A 19,230-nucleotide genomic window follows, 5' to 3' on the forward strand; every position below is an offset into this window, starting at 1 on the left:
AGAAAAGCAGCATATTATTGAAAGGGGGAGAGATTGCTGAACCCTGAGGTACAGAGGGATGTGGATCCCTTGGTGCATGAATCATAAAAAAATACAATACAGGAACAGCAAGTGATGAGGAAGGCAAAGGGATTGTTGTCATTTATTACAAGGGAATAGAATATAAAAGTAAAGATGTTTTGCTACAGTTTAACAGGGCGTCGATGAGGCCTCGTCTGAATTACTGTGTCCAGATTTGGTCTCTTTTCAGAAAGGATATAAAAGCATTAGAAGCTGTTCGGAGAATGTTCATTTAAATGATACTGGGAGGTGTTGTCTGTTATCTTATGAGGGAATTTGGATTGGCTGGGCCTGTATCCATTGGAGTTTAGATGAATGAGAGCTGATTTTATTGAAACGTATAAGATCCTGAGGGAAATTGACAGGGTGGTTGCTGAAAGGATGTTTCCCCTTGTGAGAGAGACTAACGATAGGGAACACGGTTTAAAAATAAGAGGTCTCCCATTTCAGACGGAAATGGGGGGATTTTATTTTTCTCTCAAGGGGTCGTGAAACTTTGGAACTCTCTTCCCCAGAGCGCGATGGAGGAGGAGTCATTAATATTTCAAGGCAGAGTTAGAGATTCTTCATTGACAAGGGAGTCAAAGGTTAGCAGAGAGTAGGCGGGAATGTGAAGTTAACGCCACAATCAATCAGCTATGATCGGAGTGAATGGTGGAGGAGGCTCCAGAGGCAGAATGGCCTACTCCCGCTACTAATCCGCGTGTTCACATGTACATACGATTGGAAAATGTCGTAATTACTGTAACTGGTATTCAGTTTAGAGTTCTATGGTCATTATATAGGTACCATTACAAAGGTACTTTCGAAGGGTCGTTGCTATTCTCTGTTTTGGGGGGACGTGGAGAGGGGAGGGGGCATCAGCCAATTTGAACAGAGCCAATTTCCAAACTTCAATGATATGAATGACGAGACAATTTCTCTATCACCAAGTGCTGTTGATTGAGAAATAAATGGTGGCGAAATAATGGGGGAAATCCTCTGCTCTTCCATTTTAATCCACTTAAAGGTACGTCATTCAGATGACATCAAAATGTTCTATTTTAGTCATGGGATAGAGGCGGAAAAAGAGGTGTGGGTTTCTAAAGAGGGAACCGACAGATGAGGATCACCAAACGATGGAAATAATAAATGATCAAATGTGGATGTGGGTTTTAGTTGGAATAAGTAGGATATGTTTAGAGTTATAGTCAAATTTTGAGTTGTTTGGTTACTTAATGATCACAAATCACAGAGTCTAACTTTTTCAATCGGCCATTCTTTCCCAGCGACACCGTCTCCGCCCACTCTCTACAGCCTGGTCTCCTCCTGTCAGCAACACAACCCCGACGGCTCCATCACCTACGGCTGTTTGGCGATGGACTATTCCCCAGAAATCACCAGCCTGACCTGGAAGAAAGATGGGCAGCCGATCACCACTGGATTTAAGACTTACCCGTCAGTGAGAAACCAGAAGGGAACCTTCACCCTGAGCAGCCAGATAATCATCACCGAGTCAGAGGGGGATTGCAGTAATATCAAGTGTGAGGTTCAATACAGCGGCTCAACCAAGAGCATTGGAATGCAATGTAAGTGTTGGGGAACCTGTGAGAAACAGAAAGGCTGTAATTGACCTGTATAGGACCTTGGTTATAGGGTTATAATACATTTATAGTGCTCTGCATAGTTTTGATTCCTGGAAATTCCAGGTTAGTGTCCATTGACCGCAAAGAGCCTGTTAAAATATAAGAACTCATTGTATCTGTTATCAATTTCTTCTGCAAGAAATGGCTAACCTGTGTTTTTTGAAGGCCCTCCTTCTGGCTTACTTCCAACTGTTCTCCTCACCGTGAGTTCCCGGGAAGAAATCACAACCAACAAATTTGCCATCGCCGTCTGTTCAATCGTCGATTTCCGTCCAAAGTCAATGACCGTGAAGTGGCTGAAGAATGGACAACCCATGGATTCAGGAATTGTCACCTCTCCCGCCTTTGAAGTGAAGGGGACCTTCTCGGCGACCAGTCGGCTGAATGTCTCCGCTGGGGAATGGTTCAGCGACGCGGTCTATACCTGTCAGGTCACTCATCAAGGGGTCACCCAAAGTCGAAACGCCACCAAGTGTGAGGGTAAGAAATACAAACCGAGGAAGCAATAGATCATTCTGCTCTCCGATGTTAATCAAATCAGGAATTTATTGGAGTTAGTAGACGGAACAACTTCTAATTTACTATCATGTAGTTATTGTTTAATTCCGATGTAAGGGCTGCATTCGGATTGTTCACCATTCAGGATTTTATCACGTCACGTCGCTACATTGACGTCACAGAGTGAGTGGGGTGGACTTGACATTAGCTTTACCCTGAGTCAGCTGATCATATTTGGAGAGGCAGAAGGTGTCTGGAACCCTTCACTGGTAACAGCTTCGGGTTAGAGTGTTGGAAAGTGCATCCACCCTATTTATAAAACGGCTTTCAGTACTGCATTCCAGGGCCCAGGAATGGTATATTTGTATTGGGACTGGGGCAACGCAGATTCATGAGAATGTTACCGGGGCTGAACGACTTAAATTATGAGAACAATTTACACAGACCAAGCTGGTTTTCCTTTGTGTAAAGAAAATTAAAGACGATATTTAGAGGTTGATATGTGCAAGGTGATTTATTCTCCTTCAGGGAGTGAAGGCTGAATACTGCTGTCCTGATTCTGAATGTGAAACTTTGGTTGATTTTCATTTCTGTCTCACAGGTGATCACGACTGCCGCAATGATCCCACAATTACTCTACTGCCACCGCCAATAGAACAGGTCTTACTGGAGGCGACCGTGACATTAACCTGCATCGTTTCTAATGCTCCTTATGGAGTCCTTGTGTCCTGGACACAAGAGAAGAAGCCTTTGAAATCAGAGATCGCCGTCCAACCGGGAGCGGATCATGACAGCGTGGTCAGCAACGTAAACATCTCGACACAAGCCTGGCTGAGTGGGGCTGAGTTCTACTGCGTGGTGAGCCATCAGGATCTGCCGACTCCTTTAAGAAGTTCCATCCACAAGGAACAAGGTGAGCGGTGAGATTGAAGCAATAAGTGAGCCATTGTGTCTATTTCCAGGCTAAGTGCTAGGGTCAACATTTAGAATCCAGTGTATTAATGGTCTCATCTGATTGGCAATTTCACTAATTAAACGTTCTGGGCCTGTAGACTTTAAGGGGAAAATTGATAAGTAAATGTAGGAACAATGAATTGAAGGCTGTGCTATTGGATTTAGATGAAGTCAGGTGGGAGGAGCTTGGTGTGGAGCTTAAACACCAGCACAGACCAGGTGGACCGAATGACCTGTTTCTGTGCTGTAAACTTTAAGCAGCTTTCCAATCCAACTCCTTAAGTTCTCAGATAAAAGGATTGTATCTGTAAGATGTTGGATTCGGGGGCCAAAATCCCGAAAGGGACAGTCAGCTGGTCATCAGGAAATTTAAGATTTTTTAAAAGTTTATTAAGAAACAACAGTTTAGGCCGATGCAGGAATTCATTGGACCGGAAAAGTATACGACGGGTGACAGCTGACAGCAGTTTACTGGTCCCAGGCGGCGGACAAATGGTTGGCACAAAGTGAATTGATCTCACCTTCCTGCTCCTCCTTGGCCGTTTTGAGGAAGGCAGCTGCCACCGGGCACTGCAGCCTCACCACGGCACCTCACCAGCATATGACCCCACCAGGACCTAGGCCCTTTGCCTGAGCACTTGTTAATATAACCTTTCTCTGGGGGCTATTAACTTATCCAGTGTCAATTACCAATGCAAACTCTTCTCACCAAAGGTTACAGGATATATACCCAAACTGCCAGGGTGGCTACCACATCCCCAACATCCTGTTCGCCCCCCTGCTCGAGGTCAGATTTTAAGTTTACATCATGCTGATGCTCACATCCTGGTCCTTTCTAAACATTTGCATAGATGAGGGGGTGCACAAGACTACAGCCTCCCAACTCAGGAGTGTCAACATGGCAGCCTGAACTGAGACTGTTAAGAGGTCAAAGTGTTTAGAAATCCTGTTTCCAGAGAGAATCCATACTATTTAGCAACTCTTTAAAGGTTCATTATTATCCAGAAAATAGCAGCTTTTGAAGACCTCAATTTCTTAGACATCCAACCCTGCTCCGAGCTGGAAAACCAGATAGATCCCAAAATGGAAAATGGAAACTTTTAAGATTCAATACAAATCGCATTTCTCTCACATCTAAGCAGCGTTTTTTTTTTGGCTCTGAAATTGTCCAGTTTATTAACAGTTATTGTAATTTTTATGCAGGTTTTCTGCGAGAACCGTCCGTGTCTGTCCTGCTGCCCTCGGCAGAAGATGTCTCCGCTCAGAGATTCGTCTCCCTCAGCTGCTTAGTGAGAGGTTTCTCCCCACGAGAGATTTTCGTCAAGTGGACCGTCAATGACAAGCCAGTGAATCCCGGGAACTACAAGAACACCGGGGTGGTGGCGGAGAACGGCAATAGCTCCTTCTTCATGTACAGCCTGTTATCCATTGCAGCGGAGGAGTGGGCCAGCGGCGCTTCTTACTCCTGTGTGGTGGGACATGAAGCGATCCCCTTGAAGATCATCAACAGAACGGTTGATAAATCCAGCGGTAAACCGAGTTTTGTGAATATTTCCCTTGCACTGATGGACACCGTTAATTCATGTCAATGAGAATCTCTCGGTTACATTTCAAACTTCAATAAAAAAAAAATAAAGTCATTTTCTCCAATCGTGATTTAAATGCACAGTCGCTTAATTAATTTTGTTTTCCACTTTTGCTAATGTTAGAGCTGTTTAGTTAAAATCGGATATTTCCAGGGCTCAGAACCAAGTCTTGTACACCCAGTGCTCCCAGCTCAGATGCATCCTGGGTTAGAGACAGAGTAAAGCTCATTCATAACGGGATTCTGCAAAATAACATCACCAACTCTCCTCCCACTGAGGAGAAATCTGACAATTTCCCATTTCCGGCAAACAAACTCAGCGCATTTAGATCTCAGTGTTGCTGCTTCTCTTATTGTCCAATCCTTTAAAATGGATATCAGCTTTAAGTTGCAGCATCGCACCCACTGGGAATTGAAGTGAGGGTCACACAGAAACATGTCCCAACAATGCCCCATCAGAGAGAGGGGGAAGAAAAATTGTTAACCCACTGTACCCCCCACTTCCCCAACAGAGAGAGGGGGAGGGGAAATTGTTAACCCACTGTACCCCCACTTCCCCAACAGAGAGCGGGGGAAGGGAAATTGTTAACCCACTGCACCCCCTCACTTCACCAACAGAGAGAGGGGGGGGGAGAAATTATTAACCCACTGTACCCCCACTTCTCCAACAGAGAGAGGGGGAAGGGAAATTGTTAACCCACTGTACCCCCATTTCCCCGACAGAGAGAGGGGGAATGGAAATTGTTAACCCACTATACCCCCACTTCACTAACAGAGAGAAGGGGAAGAGAAATTGTTAACCCACTGTACCCCCACTTCACTAACAGAGAGAGGGGGAAGGGAAATTGTTAACCCGCTATACCTCCACTTCCCCAACAGAGAGAGGGGGAAGGGAAATTATTAACCCCCTGTACCTCCGCTTCCCCAACAGAGAAAACTGAAAGGAAAATTTTTAGCCAATTTTACCTCCACTTGCTAAACAGAAAGACGAGGAAGGCCATTAGTTAACCCGGTGTGTCTCCACCTTCTCAGCAGAGAGAACCGAAAGGGAAATAGCTTAGCCAAGCAGACGGAGCAAAACTATGAACTCACTGGACTCTCAGTCCCCGAGCAGAGAATCTGGAAGGGAACGGGCCTCTGCTGTAAGGACCCAGTTACCAACAGCAGAAGTCGGCTTCTAGCTTACTGGCCACAGGTTTTAAAGTCCCATCATGCTTAAAATGTTGTAAAATATATATTTATGCAACATAATTTTAAGAAGTTTCCACACTCTTGTTCCTGTTAATCTTATGCTAAGATTGATTTCCCATCATCCGAATCTAAACTGATGATTAAATCCTCCCTGGGTTGTTCACGGTTCTGCCCCTGAATTTCATGAGGCAGATGGTTGATTGTTTGCATTCGTTCACCTGATATCACCTTGCACCTCACAGAAAACACGTTTATATAGAACATTGAAAATATTCACCAAAATTTTCACTATCAGGGTCAGACTCGATCGTTGGGACCTGGTGAAACACTGAAAAATAGTAAAATTGCACACAAGGGACACAAATGGACGCACACAAACATACATACATACACACATAGGCACAGACACGCAGACACAAACACACACAGTACAGGCAGACACACACATACATACATAGGCACACACACACACACAGGCACAGACACACACACAAACACGGGCAGACACACAAACACACACACATAGACAAATACACATTTGCACACACACAAACACAGGCACAGACAGACACACACGCACACACAATCACACATAAACACAAATACACACACAAATGCAGGCACAGGAACACACATATACACAATCACACACACACACACAAATACACACGTGCACACACACATACACACACACTCACACACATATACACAATCTCACACACACAGACAGATAAAATCAGACAAGCAGACTCATACAAGGACACAAATATGCATTATCACACATTCACAATGACAGAAATACAGACAAAAAGACACACAATATCATACACATTAAAACAAGTACATGGATACACATGAACACATGCACACACATGAGCAGACGACACCCAGACAGACAAAAACATAGAGGAACAGACTAACACATTCACAGGCACACATGTAGACACAAACATGAAACACGCTTATACACACGAGAACACAAAAAACACACGTTAGTACGTTTGAAAACATAAACACACATTGATACATAGTTTTAAATATCCATCAACACACAAATGCACACATTAAAAACTCTCTCTCTCTCTCTCTCACACACACACGCTGTGACACAGACATTAATATGCTGACACATACGTGGAACACAAAAAGAAACATTAACACATATTAGCAGACAAGAACGCATAAACACACACTAACACAGATAGTAATAAATAAACATAGATATCAATACATAAACACACACAATAACACACTCATACATACACATTGGCAAAAAAAAACAAAATATACATGCAGACGCAGACACAAAAATGCACAAGTCAGCACTCATTGGCAAATGAACACACCTCAATACTCTTTCAGACATATGGACACAGAAACAAAGAGTGATGCAAGGCACGATATACTCATGCACACATACATAAAAGCTAAAGCATGACACAAACGCCAGGCTATTGAAGAAGGTTTAATTCAAATGCACTTTTTTAACCGACGTATCCTCCGGCAATTGTCCCTATTACATAATGATCCGAAAAGCACACTGAAACAATGTTCTTACTGAGAATCTGATTTAAGTTAATGACGCACCAAACATTCCCATCACAAATAGACAAACAAGATGGGAACTCACATCCGAGATTTAAAAAAGCAACGTTCACAGTTTCCAAATAAGTTGCTCAGTGAATCTCTCTTGATATCCATCATAATATTCTCCAATAATAGATCGTACGAAATTGTTCGAAAATAAAATGATATTGGAGATAATTTTCTATATTTTCCGACTCGGACTATACGAGGATTGTAAAGGAAGAACAGCTGTGGAGATAGTTACAGAGATAGGTTGCTGAAATTCACGAGCTTAACAGTAGATATATATTGAACATTAAATTAGAGAATGCATTAATAACTTAGGAAAGAGTAAAGAGTATATTTTTAAAAGATATCCTAGATTAATAAATAACCTAATTATATTTCCTCGGTTACATCCTCGCAGATTCCACAGATAGCACCTGGATTGAAGACTCTGAGGATGATAACGGCAACATCTGGACAACCGCTTCCACATTCATCATTCTGTTCTTCCTGAGCATTTTCTACAGCACTGCCGTCACTCTGGTGAAGGTGAGAAGATTCAATCCACTCACACTTCAAACTGACAGAAGCAGTTTGAAAAATCTCTCAATGTTTCATTGATTAAAACACTAACATAAATGTCCCACATTCTAAACATCTGCTTCATTATTTTATCCTCTTTTGCAGATCAAGTGACCTGTTGAATTTTGGACACCGTAGATTTTCCTCAGCCGTTTATTGAGATCTCTGTATTACGAATTTAAAATATGTCCTCTCGGTGAATCTAAAAATGAAATACCTTCAGTTCATGTTTCCGAATTTGTAACTAAGACAGTCATGGACGGTATTTCCGCTTCTCTGTTTGAAATGTGCGAGATAATTATGGCTGTGTTGTAATTGTAGCTTATAATTCCCCAGTAGTTTGAATTCCATGTGTAAATAAGTAGCTTTCCTCATTCACAATTATTCCCTTCCCTTTATGTTGAGCTCCGGTTTTCTCTTTCTGGTCTCTGTTACAGCTGTACATACAGTTGGCAGCTCAGAGCGAATGTGTTCTGTTCTCAGTGTGACTCTCAGTCATCTTATTCAGTCCAGTTGACTTTAAAATAAACTTTTCTGTAAAATGTTCTCCGAAATTGTTAATAAATCATGAATGTGAAACGAACTGACTTTGCTGAACTCCTTTCCCCAAGGCCCATCGACACCGCTCCATTTCCCCTATTACACTGTTTCCTCCCCTTTCCCAGATTTTTTTTAACCATTCCTGTTTGGGATGTGAATCAAAAACAGAAAATGCTGGAAAAACTCAGCAGGCCCAACAGCATCTGTGGAGAAAAAATGAGTTAACGTTTCGAGTCCTCATGACTCTTCTTCAGAGCCCAAGGTCCTTCAGTGAAAGAGTCACTGCGCCATCCAGCGACCCATCGGTGTTAATACACTTTTACCTCTGCCTTTTTATAGTAAACCCCAAAGCCAGGATGATTGCACAGCGAGGGGAGCCTCGGTGATTTCACTCATACTCAGGTCTGTCACAGTCACATGTCAGGTAATAGTAAACAGCAGGGGTCTGCTTCATCAGATGCCCACACAGGACAGCATATGGAGGACTAAAGTTTCCTTTACACTGTCCCATTAAACACTCCCAGGGTCTGTGTAGCAGGGGTTAGATTGGGAGTAAAATTTTTTTTTCTCTTTATCCTTTCATGAGATGTGGGTGTCGCTGGCAAGGCCGCCCAGAACAGCCCGGCTTCCGAGGCCAATTCAGAGGGCAGTTAGGTCACATTGCTGTGGACCTGGAATCACATGTCGGCCAGGCTGGATAAAGATGGCAGATTCCCTTCACTAAAGGACATTAGTGCAGCAGATGGATTTTTACGACAATCGGTGATAGTTGTCATGGTCACCATTATTGAGGCTAGTTTTCAATCCCAGGGTTTAATAATTGAATTCACATTCCAGCAGCTGCCATGTTGGGATTTGAACCCATGCGCCCAGAGCATTCGCCTGGACTCTCTCCACCTTGTCCAATTAAACACTCACAAGGCAGAGACGTCACAATCCACCTTCTCAATGCAATTAGGGATGGGCAATAAATGCTGGCCCAGACAGCCACGCCCACATCGCATAAATGAATAACAAAAAATTCACAAATACCGCAGACTGAACCGTTGACACAAACCATGGGAGATTCCTAGAGACTAGGGCCAATCTGACACAAACACATTATCGAGCAGTAATCCTTCAAATTATTACCACAGTTTGGGGCTTATTAGGAACACCAGGGAGCACAAATCGTGGAAATTCCCAGGCCCTGCGGCCTGCCAGGCACAACAAACAACTGAATTCACGGAACATCACCCCAGGGATCCTCTCTCCCTGCTCCATTCTCTCTCATACCTTTCTTCTGAACTCATTGAACATCACCCTAGGGATACTCTCTCCCTTCTCCATTCACTCTGAAACCATCCTCCTGAACTCACTGAAGATCACCCCAGGGATCCTCTCTCCCTGCTCCATTCCCTCTGATACCATCCTCCTGAACTGACTGAACATCACTCCAGGGATCCTCTCTCTCTGCTCCATTTCCAGGCTTGCTTTTATCCAGTAACCTCCCACACAAATAGTTTTCCAATATTTATTTTTGTAAATGGGATAAATTATATCAAACATGTGCATAACATCCAGCCCATTAGAAATATTGGGTTCAAAATAACAAATATAAATTGATTCTATGATTGCACATATAGAACTGGAACACACCATCGCACCGAATGAATCCACTGTCAGTTTACATGTTGCTCAGTGAAAATTTCAATCATCCTTGACTTTTTGGCATTTGGGCACTGAGCCGGGAAGCAGTCTGGACTCAAAGAACATGTGAACATATAAACTCGGAGCAGGAGTAGGCCACTCGGCCCTTCAAGCCTTCTCCGCCATTCAGTAAGATCACGGCTGATCTGATTGAAACCTGCTGCTTACCCCGATCACCTTTCACCCCCTTGTTGATCAAGAATCAATCTAGCTCTGCCTTAAAAATATTCAAAGACTCTGCTTCCACTGCCTTTTGAAGGAGAGAGTTACAATTACTCACGACACTCTGAGAAAAAAACTTCTTTCATCTCTGTCTTAAATGAGCGATCCCTTATTTTTAAACAATGACCCCTAGTTCTAAATTTTCCCACAAGACGAAAGATCCTCTCCACATCCACCCTGTCAAGACCCCTCAGGATCTGAAAGATTTCGATCAAGTCGCCTCTTAGCCTTCTAAACTCCAGCGGATGCAGGCCTAGCCTGCCACCTTTCCTCATAAGACAAGCCGCCCATTCTTGGTATTAGTTCAGTAAGCCTTCTCTGAACTGCTTCTAACGCATTTACATTTTCCTTAAATAAGGAGGCTAATACTCTACACTGTACTCCTGATATCACTGTCCTGTACAACTGAAGTATAACCTTCTTATTTCAATTCCCCCTCACAGCAAATAATAACATTCTATTAGCTTTCCTAATTACTTGTTGTGCCTAAATAGTTCAGCATTTTTCAATTTCTGTCAGACCTTCTTAATAGCTTTGCACATCTGGAAAGTATTCTCCCATGTTCTATCCTTGTTACCCTGACGTGTCTAAATCTCTTCACAGCCGAGATACTCCTCCCCACAGTTTACATTTCCACCGCTTCCCTCAGCTAAACTTTATCCACTGGCACCAGCAGGGATCGAACTCACAGCATCTGGTTTGATAAGTCCACTATTTTAACCACGGGTTACGCCAACCGCGCCAGAAAGGTTAAGGTCCTCTTCCAACTCTTAAACCTACTGTTATTCTCTGTGCCATTTACTATGAAGATGCATAACGAAAGTGAGTAAAGTTTATGATGGTAAAAATGCATTCATCTCCCTCAGGGAACTGAATCATATTGACACACGCAGAGGAACACACACAGACATAGACACCGATAGAGACAGCGGCCTAAGGAGAGACAAACATCCAGAAATCAAGGATGTCACCAAATTGGCTCCATTTTTGTTCCATTTCCAACTGCAAATTTGGTGAATGCCGACAGATGAACGGAAATGAAAAATACAGGGAAGCGTTTGAAAGGTTTTTTTTAGTCCATTTAATAGATAATCATTTACTGTAACTCATTCTTAAAACCAGAACTGTGAGAAATGTAAACTAATAAATGTAGATTGCAGGTTCAAAATGTTGGATTTTCACCTGTACCAGGAAACTCTAAAGGGTTTCAAACCCATTAAATAAGTCAGTTCCGTACATCGTCGCCATGTACCTTTTAATGTTCTGTACATAAAAGGACAGAGTGGTTACAGAGGGGAATGAAGAAATGCAGCCCCATCTATTCCTCGCTGTCCTACAATTTCTGCTGCCTCTCCTCGATCTTTCCGCCAGAATGGAGCACTGCACACCGAGCGCACATGGTGGGCACATGATTGAGGTACATAAAATTATGAGGGGCATAATAGGGCACACAGGAACGAACTTTTCCCCTTGGTGGACGGATTTTAAGGTAAAGGGTAGGAAGTTTAGAGGGGATGCGAGGAAGAATTTTCTCACCCAGAGGATGGTGGGAATCTGGAACTCACTGCCTGAAAGGGTGGTAGAGGCAGAAACCCTCATGACATTTAAGAAGTATTTGGATGTGCACTTGCGATGCCATGGTATACAAGGCTATGGGCCTAGTGCTGGAAAATGGGATTAGAATAGTTAGGTATTTGTTTGACCGGCGCAGACTCGATGGACCGAAGGGCCTTTTTCTGTGCTGCAGCCCTCTCCAACTCAATGACTGAAGGGTGTGGCAAAATTGATTCGAAATACGGACAGTCTGAAACTCTGGCAGCGATGGGATTTCAAGCCACGCCTCCATAGAGTCTGAAACTTAAATCCAGCGCCTTAGACCGCTCGGCCACTGCGACGTCTAAAATTGTCATTGCCTTGACTGGAAATTTCAAACGCCGTCCACTTTGTAACGCTCAGTAACTGAACGGCCTCCAATGTAAAAACATACGGAAAGAAACAATCTCTTCTTGCATCTTCCCAACCTGCTTTTTCTCCCTGAACCTTTTTATTATGAAGCTACACAACTAATGTGAATGAAGTTTGCGATGGTAAAATGCGTCCACCCCCTCGTGGAACTGAACCGAATTGATATATTCCAGATCCGAACCATTGGCTGTGCAACATAGAAGCCCCTTTAAAATTGTAACCTTAATTTTCTGTTTCCTCTCCTCTCCGACGAAAATGAATCACTTCACACTTCCAGACATGAAATTTCAGCTGCCACTTGTCCGTCGAAATGGATTTGTTGAAGAACCCGAAAGGAGAACCGACTCAAACTTGACAATCAGACACATAGACACAAGAACAAAGAAGAAAAGTACAGCACAGGAACAGGCCCTTCGGCCCTCCAAGCCTGCGCCAATCATATTGCCTGTCAAACTAAGACATTTTGCACTTCCAGGGTCCATATCCCTCTATTCCCATCCTATTCATGTATTTGTCAAGTTGCCTCTTAAACACCACTATCGTACCTGCTTCCACCACCTCCTCTGGCAGCGAATTCCAGACACTCACTACCCTCTGCGTAAAAAACTTGCCCCGCACATCTCCTCTAAAGTTTTCTCCTCTCCCCTTAAATCTATGCCCCTAGTAATTGACTCTTCCACCCTGGGAAAAAGCTTCTGACTATCTACTCTGTCCATGCCACTCATAATTTTGTAAACTTCTATCAAGTCATCCCTCAATCTCCGTCACTCTAGTGAGAACAATCCGAGTTTCTCCAACCTCTCCTCATAGGTAATAACCTCCAGACCAGGCAGCATCCTGGTAAACCTCCAAGTGTGGCCTAACCAAGGTTCTACACAGCTGCAGCATGACTTCCCAGCTTTTATACTCAATACCCCTGCTGATGAAGGCAAGCATGCCATGTGCCTTCCTAACTACCTTATCCACCTGCGTTGCCACTTTCAGTGACCTGTGGACCTGTACACCAAGATCACTCTGCCCGTCAATGCACTTAAGGGTTCTGCCATTTACTGTATAATTCCTATCTGTATTAGACCTACCAAAATGCATTACCTCGCATTTGTCCGGATTAAACTCCATCTGCCAAGTCTCCAACCGATCTATATCCCGTTGTATCCTTTGACAATCCTCTTCACTATCTGCAACTCCTCCAACATTAGTGTCGTCTGCAAACTTACTAATTAGCCCAGTTACACTTTCCTCCAAATCATTTACGTATACTACAAACAGCAAAGGTCCCAGCACTGATCACTGCGGAACTCCACTAGTCACAGCTCTCCATTCAGAAAAGCATCCTTCCACTGCTACCCTCGAGTGTGTGCGCGCAAACACTCACACACACCATTTTGTGTTGAGCTGGTTTCAGTTGTGCCTGTTAACCAGAAGATAGATTTTTAATTGGATACCATTAGGATCCTGCAGCAGTCCATTCGACTGAGGAGACAGTTCTAGATTCTGTCTGACACCATCAGTGGGTCAGGTGGAAGCTTAATAGAAAATCCTGCAGGGAAAATAATCCTTAACATTAAAAATCTATCTGAGCAATTGTCTCAGTGCTACACCAGTGTGAATTAGTAAACTTTTAACACAACAGGGTTTGTCACTAAGTAGTGTGCAGTGCAGTACAGTGCACTAATGCTCACCTTTAGTCTTGCCCCTCAATCCCAGTTAATCTGGGAGATTGTTACAAGATTCACCCCATCCTTTCGACACAAATATTACCCACATAACACTGGAGTCATTAGAAATTGATGTGTGCTTCCCACACACTGTCCTTTTAAATATACTTCACTCCTACCAGCCTTTAATGATCAAAAACATAACAGGGTTAATAGCTGCTGATAGCTGTCAATGAGATTAAATTAATGCTTGAAATGATTAAATCTTCACATGCAAAATATATTTTGTTTTATTCTTTGATGGGATGTTGGTGTCACTGGCAAGGCCAACATTTGTTGCCCAACCTTAACTGCCCTTGAACAGAGTGGCTTCCTCAGTAATTTCAGAGGGCAGTTAAGGGTTAATCACATTGCTGTGGGTCTGGCCTCACATGTAGGCCAGACCAGGTGAGGATAGCAGATTTCCTTCCATAAAGGACATTAGTGAAGCAGATGGGTTTTTACAACAATCAATGATAGTTTCATGGACACCATCACTGAGACCAGATTTCAATTGCAGATTTTGAATATCATCATGAGGTTAGAAGCCTGGTCAATATGCTCAGGTTCTGAAGGTGAAATCCACAATCTAGAGATCCTGAAATCAGTGTTGTCACTGTAACCAAGCTGCTACCGAAATGTTTAAGGAGCTAAGGTGACATTTTGCATCTACAGTTTGACCATAACATTGGTTAATACCGTTACTGTTAAACTTCCAGATAAAATCACAAACAGCAACTTCAAGCAGAAGGAGCAGAATAAACGAACTGGAGAGAAACACGAGAGCCCACAGGCGAGTACCACATAGAGCAGGTTCACACACCCGGGGACAGGGTGGGTTGCCGCGTCTGGGGGTGGGGCGGGTTCACACACCCAAGGCTCACCGGGAATGATCAGAATAAGGAAACCGTCCAGAAAACTACCAACAGGAATCTTCAGCTGAACACATCACTCATTCTTAAAGGGACCAAAGGGGTCCTGACACTGTGAAGTTAAAGGGGCAGACACAGCTTCAGCCTTCTCTCTGTTACCTTTCTGATAGTTAAAGGCTGGTAGGAGTGAGGTATATTTAAAAGGACAGTGTGTGGGAAGCACACATCAATAAAACTGGGAATTCTTGGACATACGCTGCAGGTCATTCTTTTTCTGGGAATCAAACTGTTGTATTATTGTCCCAGCAGTTAACATTCTCCTGTGAACTCCTCCAGCTTCTAGTTTAATGCAGATTTTAACCCAATAAATTTCAGCATGTTTCGATTCAGCAACTCGGGACTGACACACAAACACGTTGAACCATTTTAGACTTATTAAGAACCATTTTCCGTCTGGAAACTTAAACCTGCTGTTTCACTTTCAGTCAGGAACAGATCACAATTTTACACCAATCTTTCATTTGGCAGCACATTTCCAGCATTCACCGTTGTTCTTCCTGACTCTAAACCCAGTTGTAAAAGAGCCTTCTGTTCTGTGTCTAGGAGCTCTGAACCATGGAAGAGAGCAGCTGAGACACATTTCTTATACACCTCAGGATTCACCCACATGGGGATTATGCAGTCAGTGAAGAAAGATGAGAAAAACCAAAGTGTTGTTTGGGGGTCCCTCACTGTGAACCTAATGGACTGTGTCCAGGCTGAAGTTTTGTTCCTACTGTAAGATCCTCCCCCAGATTGTCCTTTCTGACTCCAGTCAGGCGATGTTAAACACTCAAGTGGGGAAAAACAAAAATCTACAAACAAAGCTGATTTATGTCACATTTATTCAGAATATTGAACCTCATCAACAGGTCAGGACAGTCAGAATGAACATGGTTCAGTCCTGGTATGATTAACAGCATCAACAGGAGTAGAATCCAAACCTTGCAGTCGCTTGTGAACCCACTGGTGTGTTCGCAGGTGTGATGACTGAGTGAATGCCTTTCCGCAGGCATTACAGGCGAACGGCCTCTCCCCACTGTGAACTCGCTGGTGTTACAGCAGATAGGATGAATGAGAAAATCTCTTCCCACACACAGAGCAGGTAAATGGCCTCTCCCCACTGTGAATGCTCTGGTGTGTCAGCAGGTTGGATAACTGAGTGAATCCCTTCCCACACACAGAGCAGGTGAACGGCCTCTCTCCAGTGTGTACTCGCTGGTGATTCAATAGGTTGGATGACCGAGTGGATCCCTTCCCACACACGGAGCAAGTGAACGGTCTCTCCTCAGTGTGAACCTGCTGATGTGTCAGAAGGTTAGATGAACGGGTGACTCCCTTCCCACAGTCAGAGCAGGTGAACGGTCTATTCCCCGTGTGAAGTTGCTGGTGTATCAGAAGGTTGGATGAATTAATGAATCCCTTCCCACAGTCAGAGCAGGTGAACGGCCTCTCCCCAGTGTGAATTCGCTGGTGATTCAGTAGGGCAGACGGACGGCTGAATCCCTTCCCACAGTTGGTACAGGTGAATGGCCTCTCTCCAGTGTGAGTATATTGATGTGTTAGCAGATCCTTTTTGCTTTTAAAGCTCTTGTCACAGTCAGAACAATTAAAGAATTTGTTATCAGAGTGAACAAGTTGATGTGTCAGAAGGTGGGATGACTGAATGAATCCCTTCCCACACACGGAGCAGGTGAACGGCCTCTCCCCAGTGTGAATACGTTGATGTATCAGCAGATCTTTTCTGCATTTAAAACTCTTCTCACAGTCAGAACATGTAAACGGTCTCTTATCAGTGTGAACAAGTTGGTATGTCACAATGTGGGATGACCGAGTGAAGTCCTTCCCACACACAGGGCAGGTGAATGGCCTCTCCTCAGTGTGAACTCGCTGGTGTGTCCGAAGTTTGTACAAATGGGTGAATCCCTTCCCACAGATGGAGCAGGTGAATGGTCTCTCCCCAGTCTGACTGTGCCGATGAACTTCCAGTTGGGATGGGAAATTGAATCCCTTCCCACAGTCCACACATTTCCATGGTTTTTCCATGGTGTGGGGGTCCTTGTCTCTGTCCAGGTTGGAGGCTTAGTTGAAGCCTTGTCCACACACAACACGTGAACAGTTTCTCCCCACTGTGAATGGTGTGATATTTTTGCAGACTGTGTAACTGCTTAAAGTTTTTTCCAAAGTCAGTTCACTGGAACACTCTCACTCGGGTGTGTGTGTGTGTTGAGGCTTTTCCAGTCACACCGATGTTTGAAATCCTTTCCCAAAGACAGAATAGACGAACATTTCTCCTTCCACATTCAAAAGTTGATGATACTCAGGTCCTGATGAATTCAGTGCCTCTGACAGATCTTGATGTGATGTTTGCTTTGCGTTTTCTGTCTGCCAGTCACCTCCGTTTAATACCCTGTAAAACGAGTTTACAAAAGTCATCGCTTTAAATCCAGGACTGAAATTCAGAACAGACAATTGTAGTTTCTATGGAACATTTATTTCTCTCTTGTTCCCCCAAAGCTGTAAATCCCCGTGCCACACACTCTCCCTCCTCCCTGGGCTGAAATCCAAACCCATCTCACCATCTCCACCATTTCTTTCCTCCACTCCCAGTTTTCTCCCTCCCGCTCCTCTGCCTGGGTTCAGTTCTCCAGCTCCTGTGTCTCTGATTCAGGGTCTCAGGCAGGACCCCAGCTGCCGTCGGGCGGGACACAGGAGGGGGGACCCTCCCGGGTGGGTCTTACCCGGACCCTGAGTCCGTCCCCCCAGTTTCTGAGCCCCCGGGCGGCCCGCGGTCTCCCCGCAGTTTCTGAATCTCCCGCTCCGGAGCCTCTTCCCCTGAAGCCGGCGCTGTCACCGGGAAGAAGCCCCGGAGCTGCAAACACGGGTCATGGAGGCTGTGATCCGGGATTGCGGCCTACACCGGGTGTTTCTGAAGCCTCTCCACCCCGACCCGCCGGCTCGATTCGGCCTCACTCACCCGCCGCCTCCAGTCAGTTTCTGTCTCCCTGCGGCTCCGACACCAGCCCGGCCGACCAGACCCAACACCCGCACTGCGCATGCTCTAGTCAGAGCAGCACTGCGCCTGCGCAACAATCGCCTGTTGTACAGATAGGGCACATTTTGTCTCACGGTGAATGCTGGGTAACCACCACCGCCATCGACAACCTGTTTCATCGAATACAACATCATCTTTCGTGGTCCGATTACGATTTGAACCCTGGATATAAAATGGTTAAGTCAGTTGACACAGCATCCATAGTTCTATCCTGGATTTGATTAACAGCAGGAAAAAACCCTCAATGTCAAATGTGAACTCACTGGATTATTAGCAGGCGGTGTGAACGAGTGTGTCTTTTCTCGCAAACAGACATTTAAACAGCTCCTCATCACCAATTGATTGTATATCAATTGCTTTGAACTTTTAAAGCTGAATAGTGGAAATACTGAATAGATCCCTCTGCGCATATAAAGTATCTGAATGGTCTCCCTCTGACGTGACTGTGTTCTTGTGTCAGTAAATGGGATGACCAAGTGAATCCGTGTCTACATACAGCTGGTAGACGGTGTTTTTGTGGTGTGATTGTACCCATGAGTTCCCAGCTCAGACATGCTTCGCAAACTCTTAATATAACGATTTCCATATTCTTACATTTCCCTGGTCAAAGAAAAGCAAAAATACTGTGGATGCTGAAAATATGCAATAAAAATAGAAAATGATGGAAATACTCTGATATTGAGCAACTTCCAGATCAGAATTGACTTGATATGATGTGTTGCAGCCGTAGCATTTGGAAGTTGGTTGGCACCAATGTGATCCACAGCAACCACAGCTGCAGTAAGTGCAGTTCATGGAACTTCAGTTCAGAGTTGTTCAGCTGGAGCCTGAACTTTGGACAATGGGGAGAAAGTTGCCTGGACAATTTGATTCAGCAAGCAGCCACTCACCTTAAGTTACATAATTTTAGTCTGAGATTTAGTCTGTGGTCAGGCGTGGGACGGTGTGACTACTGGTGATACAGGTATGGGTATCAAGAAGGTAGCACTGGAAGCGCATTAGCCTTTGCACTTGTCCAATAAATTCAAAGTTCTTGGAGCCATGAGGACAGCTGCATGATGTATGAGCAAAGTGACCATGGTAC

The 19,230-nt window shown here is 44.2% G+C and overlaps 1 protein-coding gene and 1 gene segment (V, D, J or C); one reads left to right on the plus strand and one right to left on the minus strand.

The window, feature by feature from the left end:
* Window positions 1-1,328: 1,328 nt before the first annotated feature.
* Window positions 1,329-8,648, plus strand: LOC144674681 (Ig heavy chain C region, membrane-bound form-like; the record flags this gene model as incomplete). The annotated part of the segment is given in 6 exon segments: window positions 1,329-1,628; window positions 1,851-2,165; window positions 2,785-3,096; window positions 4,341-4,667; window positions 7,907-8,034; window positions 8,173-8,648. Coding segments are annotated over 6 exon segments (1,391 nt in total), but the record flags the coding sequence as incomplete, so codon positions are not given.
* A 7,257-nt stretch (window positions 8,649-15,905) lies between these two features.
* Window positions 15,906-18,129, minus strand: LOC144674676 (uncharacterized). Its single transcript, XM_078535919.1, has 2 exons — window positions 18,069-18,129; window positions 15,906-17,501 (listed from the first exon to the last, which is right to left on the minus strand). Exon 2 carries the CDS (start codon window positions 17,135-17,137, stop codon window positions 16,148-16,150), a length of 990 nt encoding a protein of 329 aa, XP_078392045.1. The 5' UTR covers window positions 17,138-17,501; window positions 18,069-18,129; the 3' UTR covers window positions 15,906-16,147.
* Window positions 18,130-19,230: the final 1,101 nt, after the last annotated feature.

This window comes from Cetorhinus maximus, unplaced genomic scaffold (assembly GCF_964194155.1).
Source record: "Cetorhinus maximus unplaced genomic scaffold, sCetMax3.hap1.1 HAP1_SCAFFOLD_749, whole genome shotgun sequence".
Classification (NCBI taxonomy): domain Eukaryota; kingdom Metazoa; phylum Chordata; class Chondrichthyes; order Lamniformes; family Cetorhinidae; genus Cetorhinus; species Cetorhinus maximus.

Coding starts and splice junctions, on each gene's coding strand:
- LOC144674676 (XM_078535919.1), bottom strand. CDS start 17,137: ATGGAAAAACCATGGAAATGTGTGGACTGTGGGAAGGGATTCAATTTC.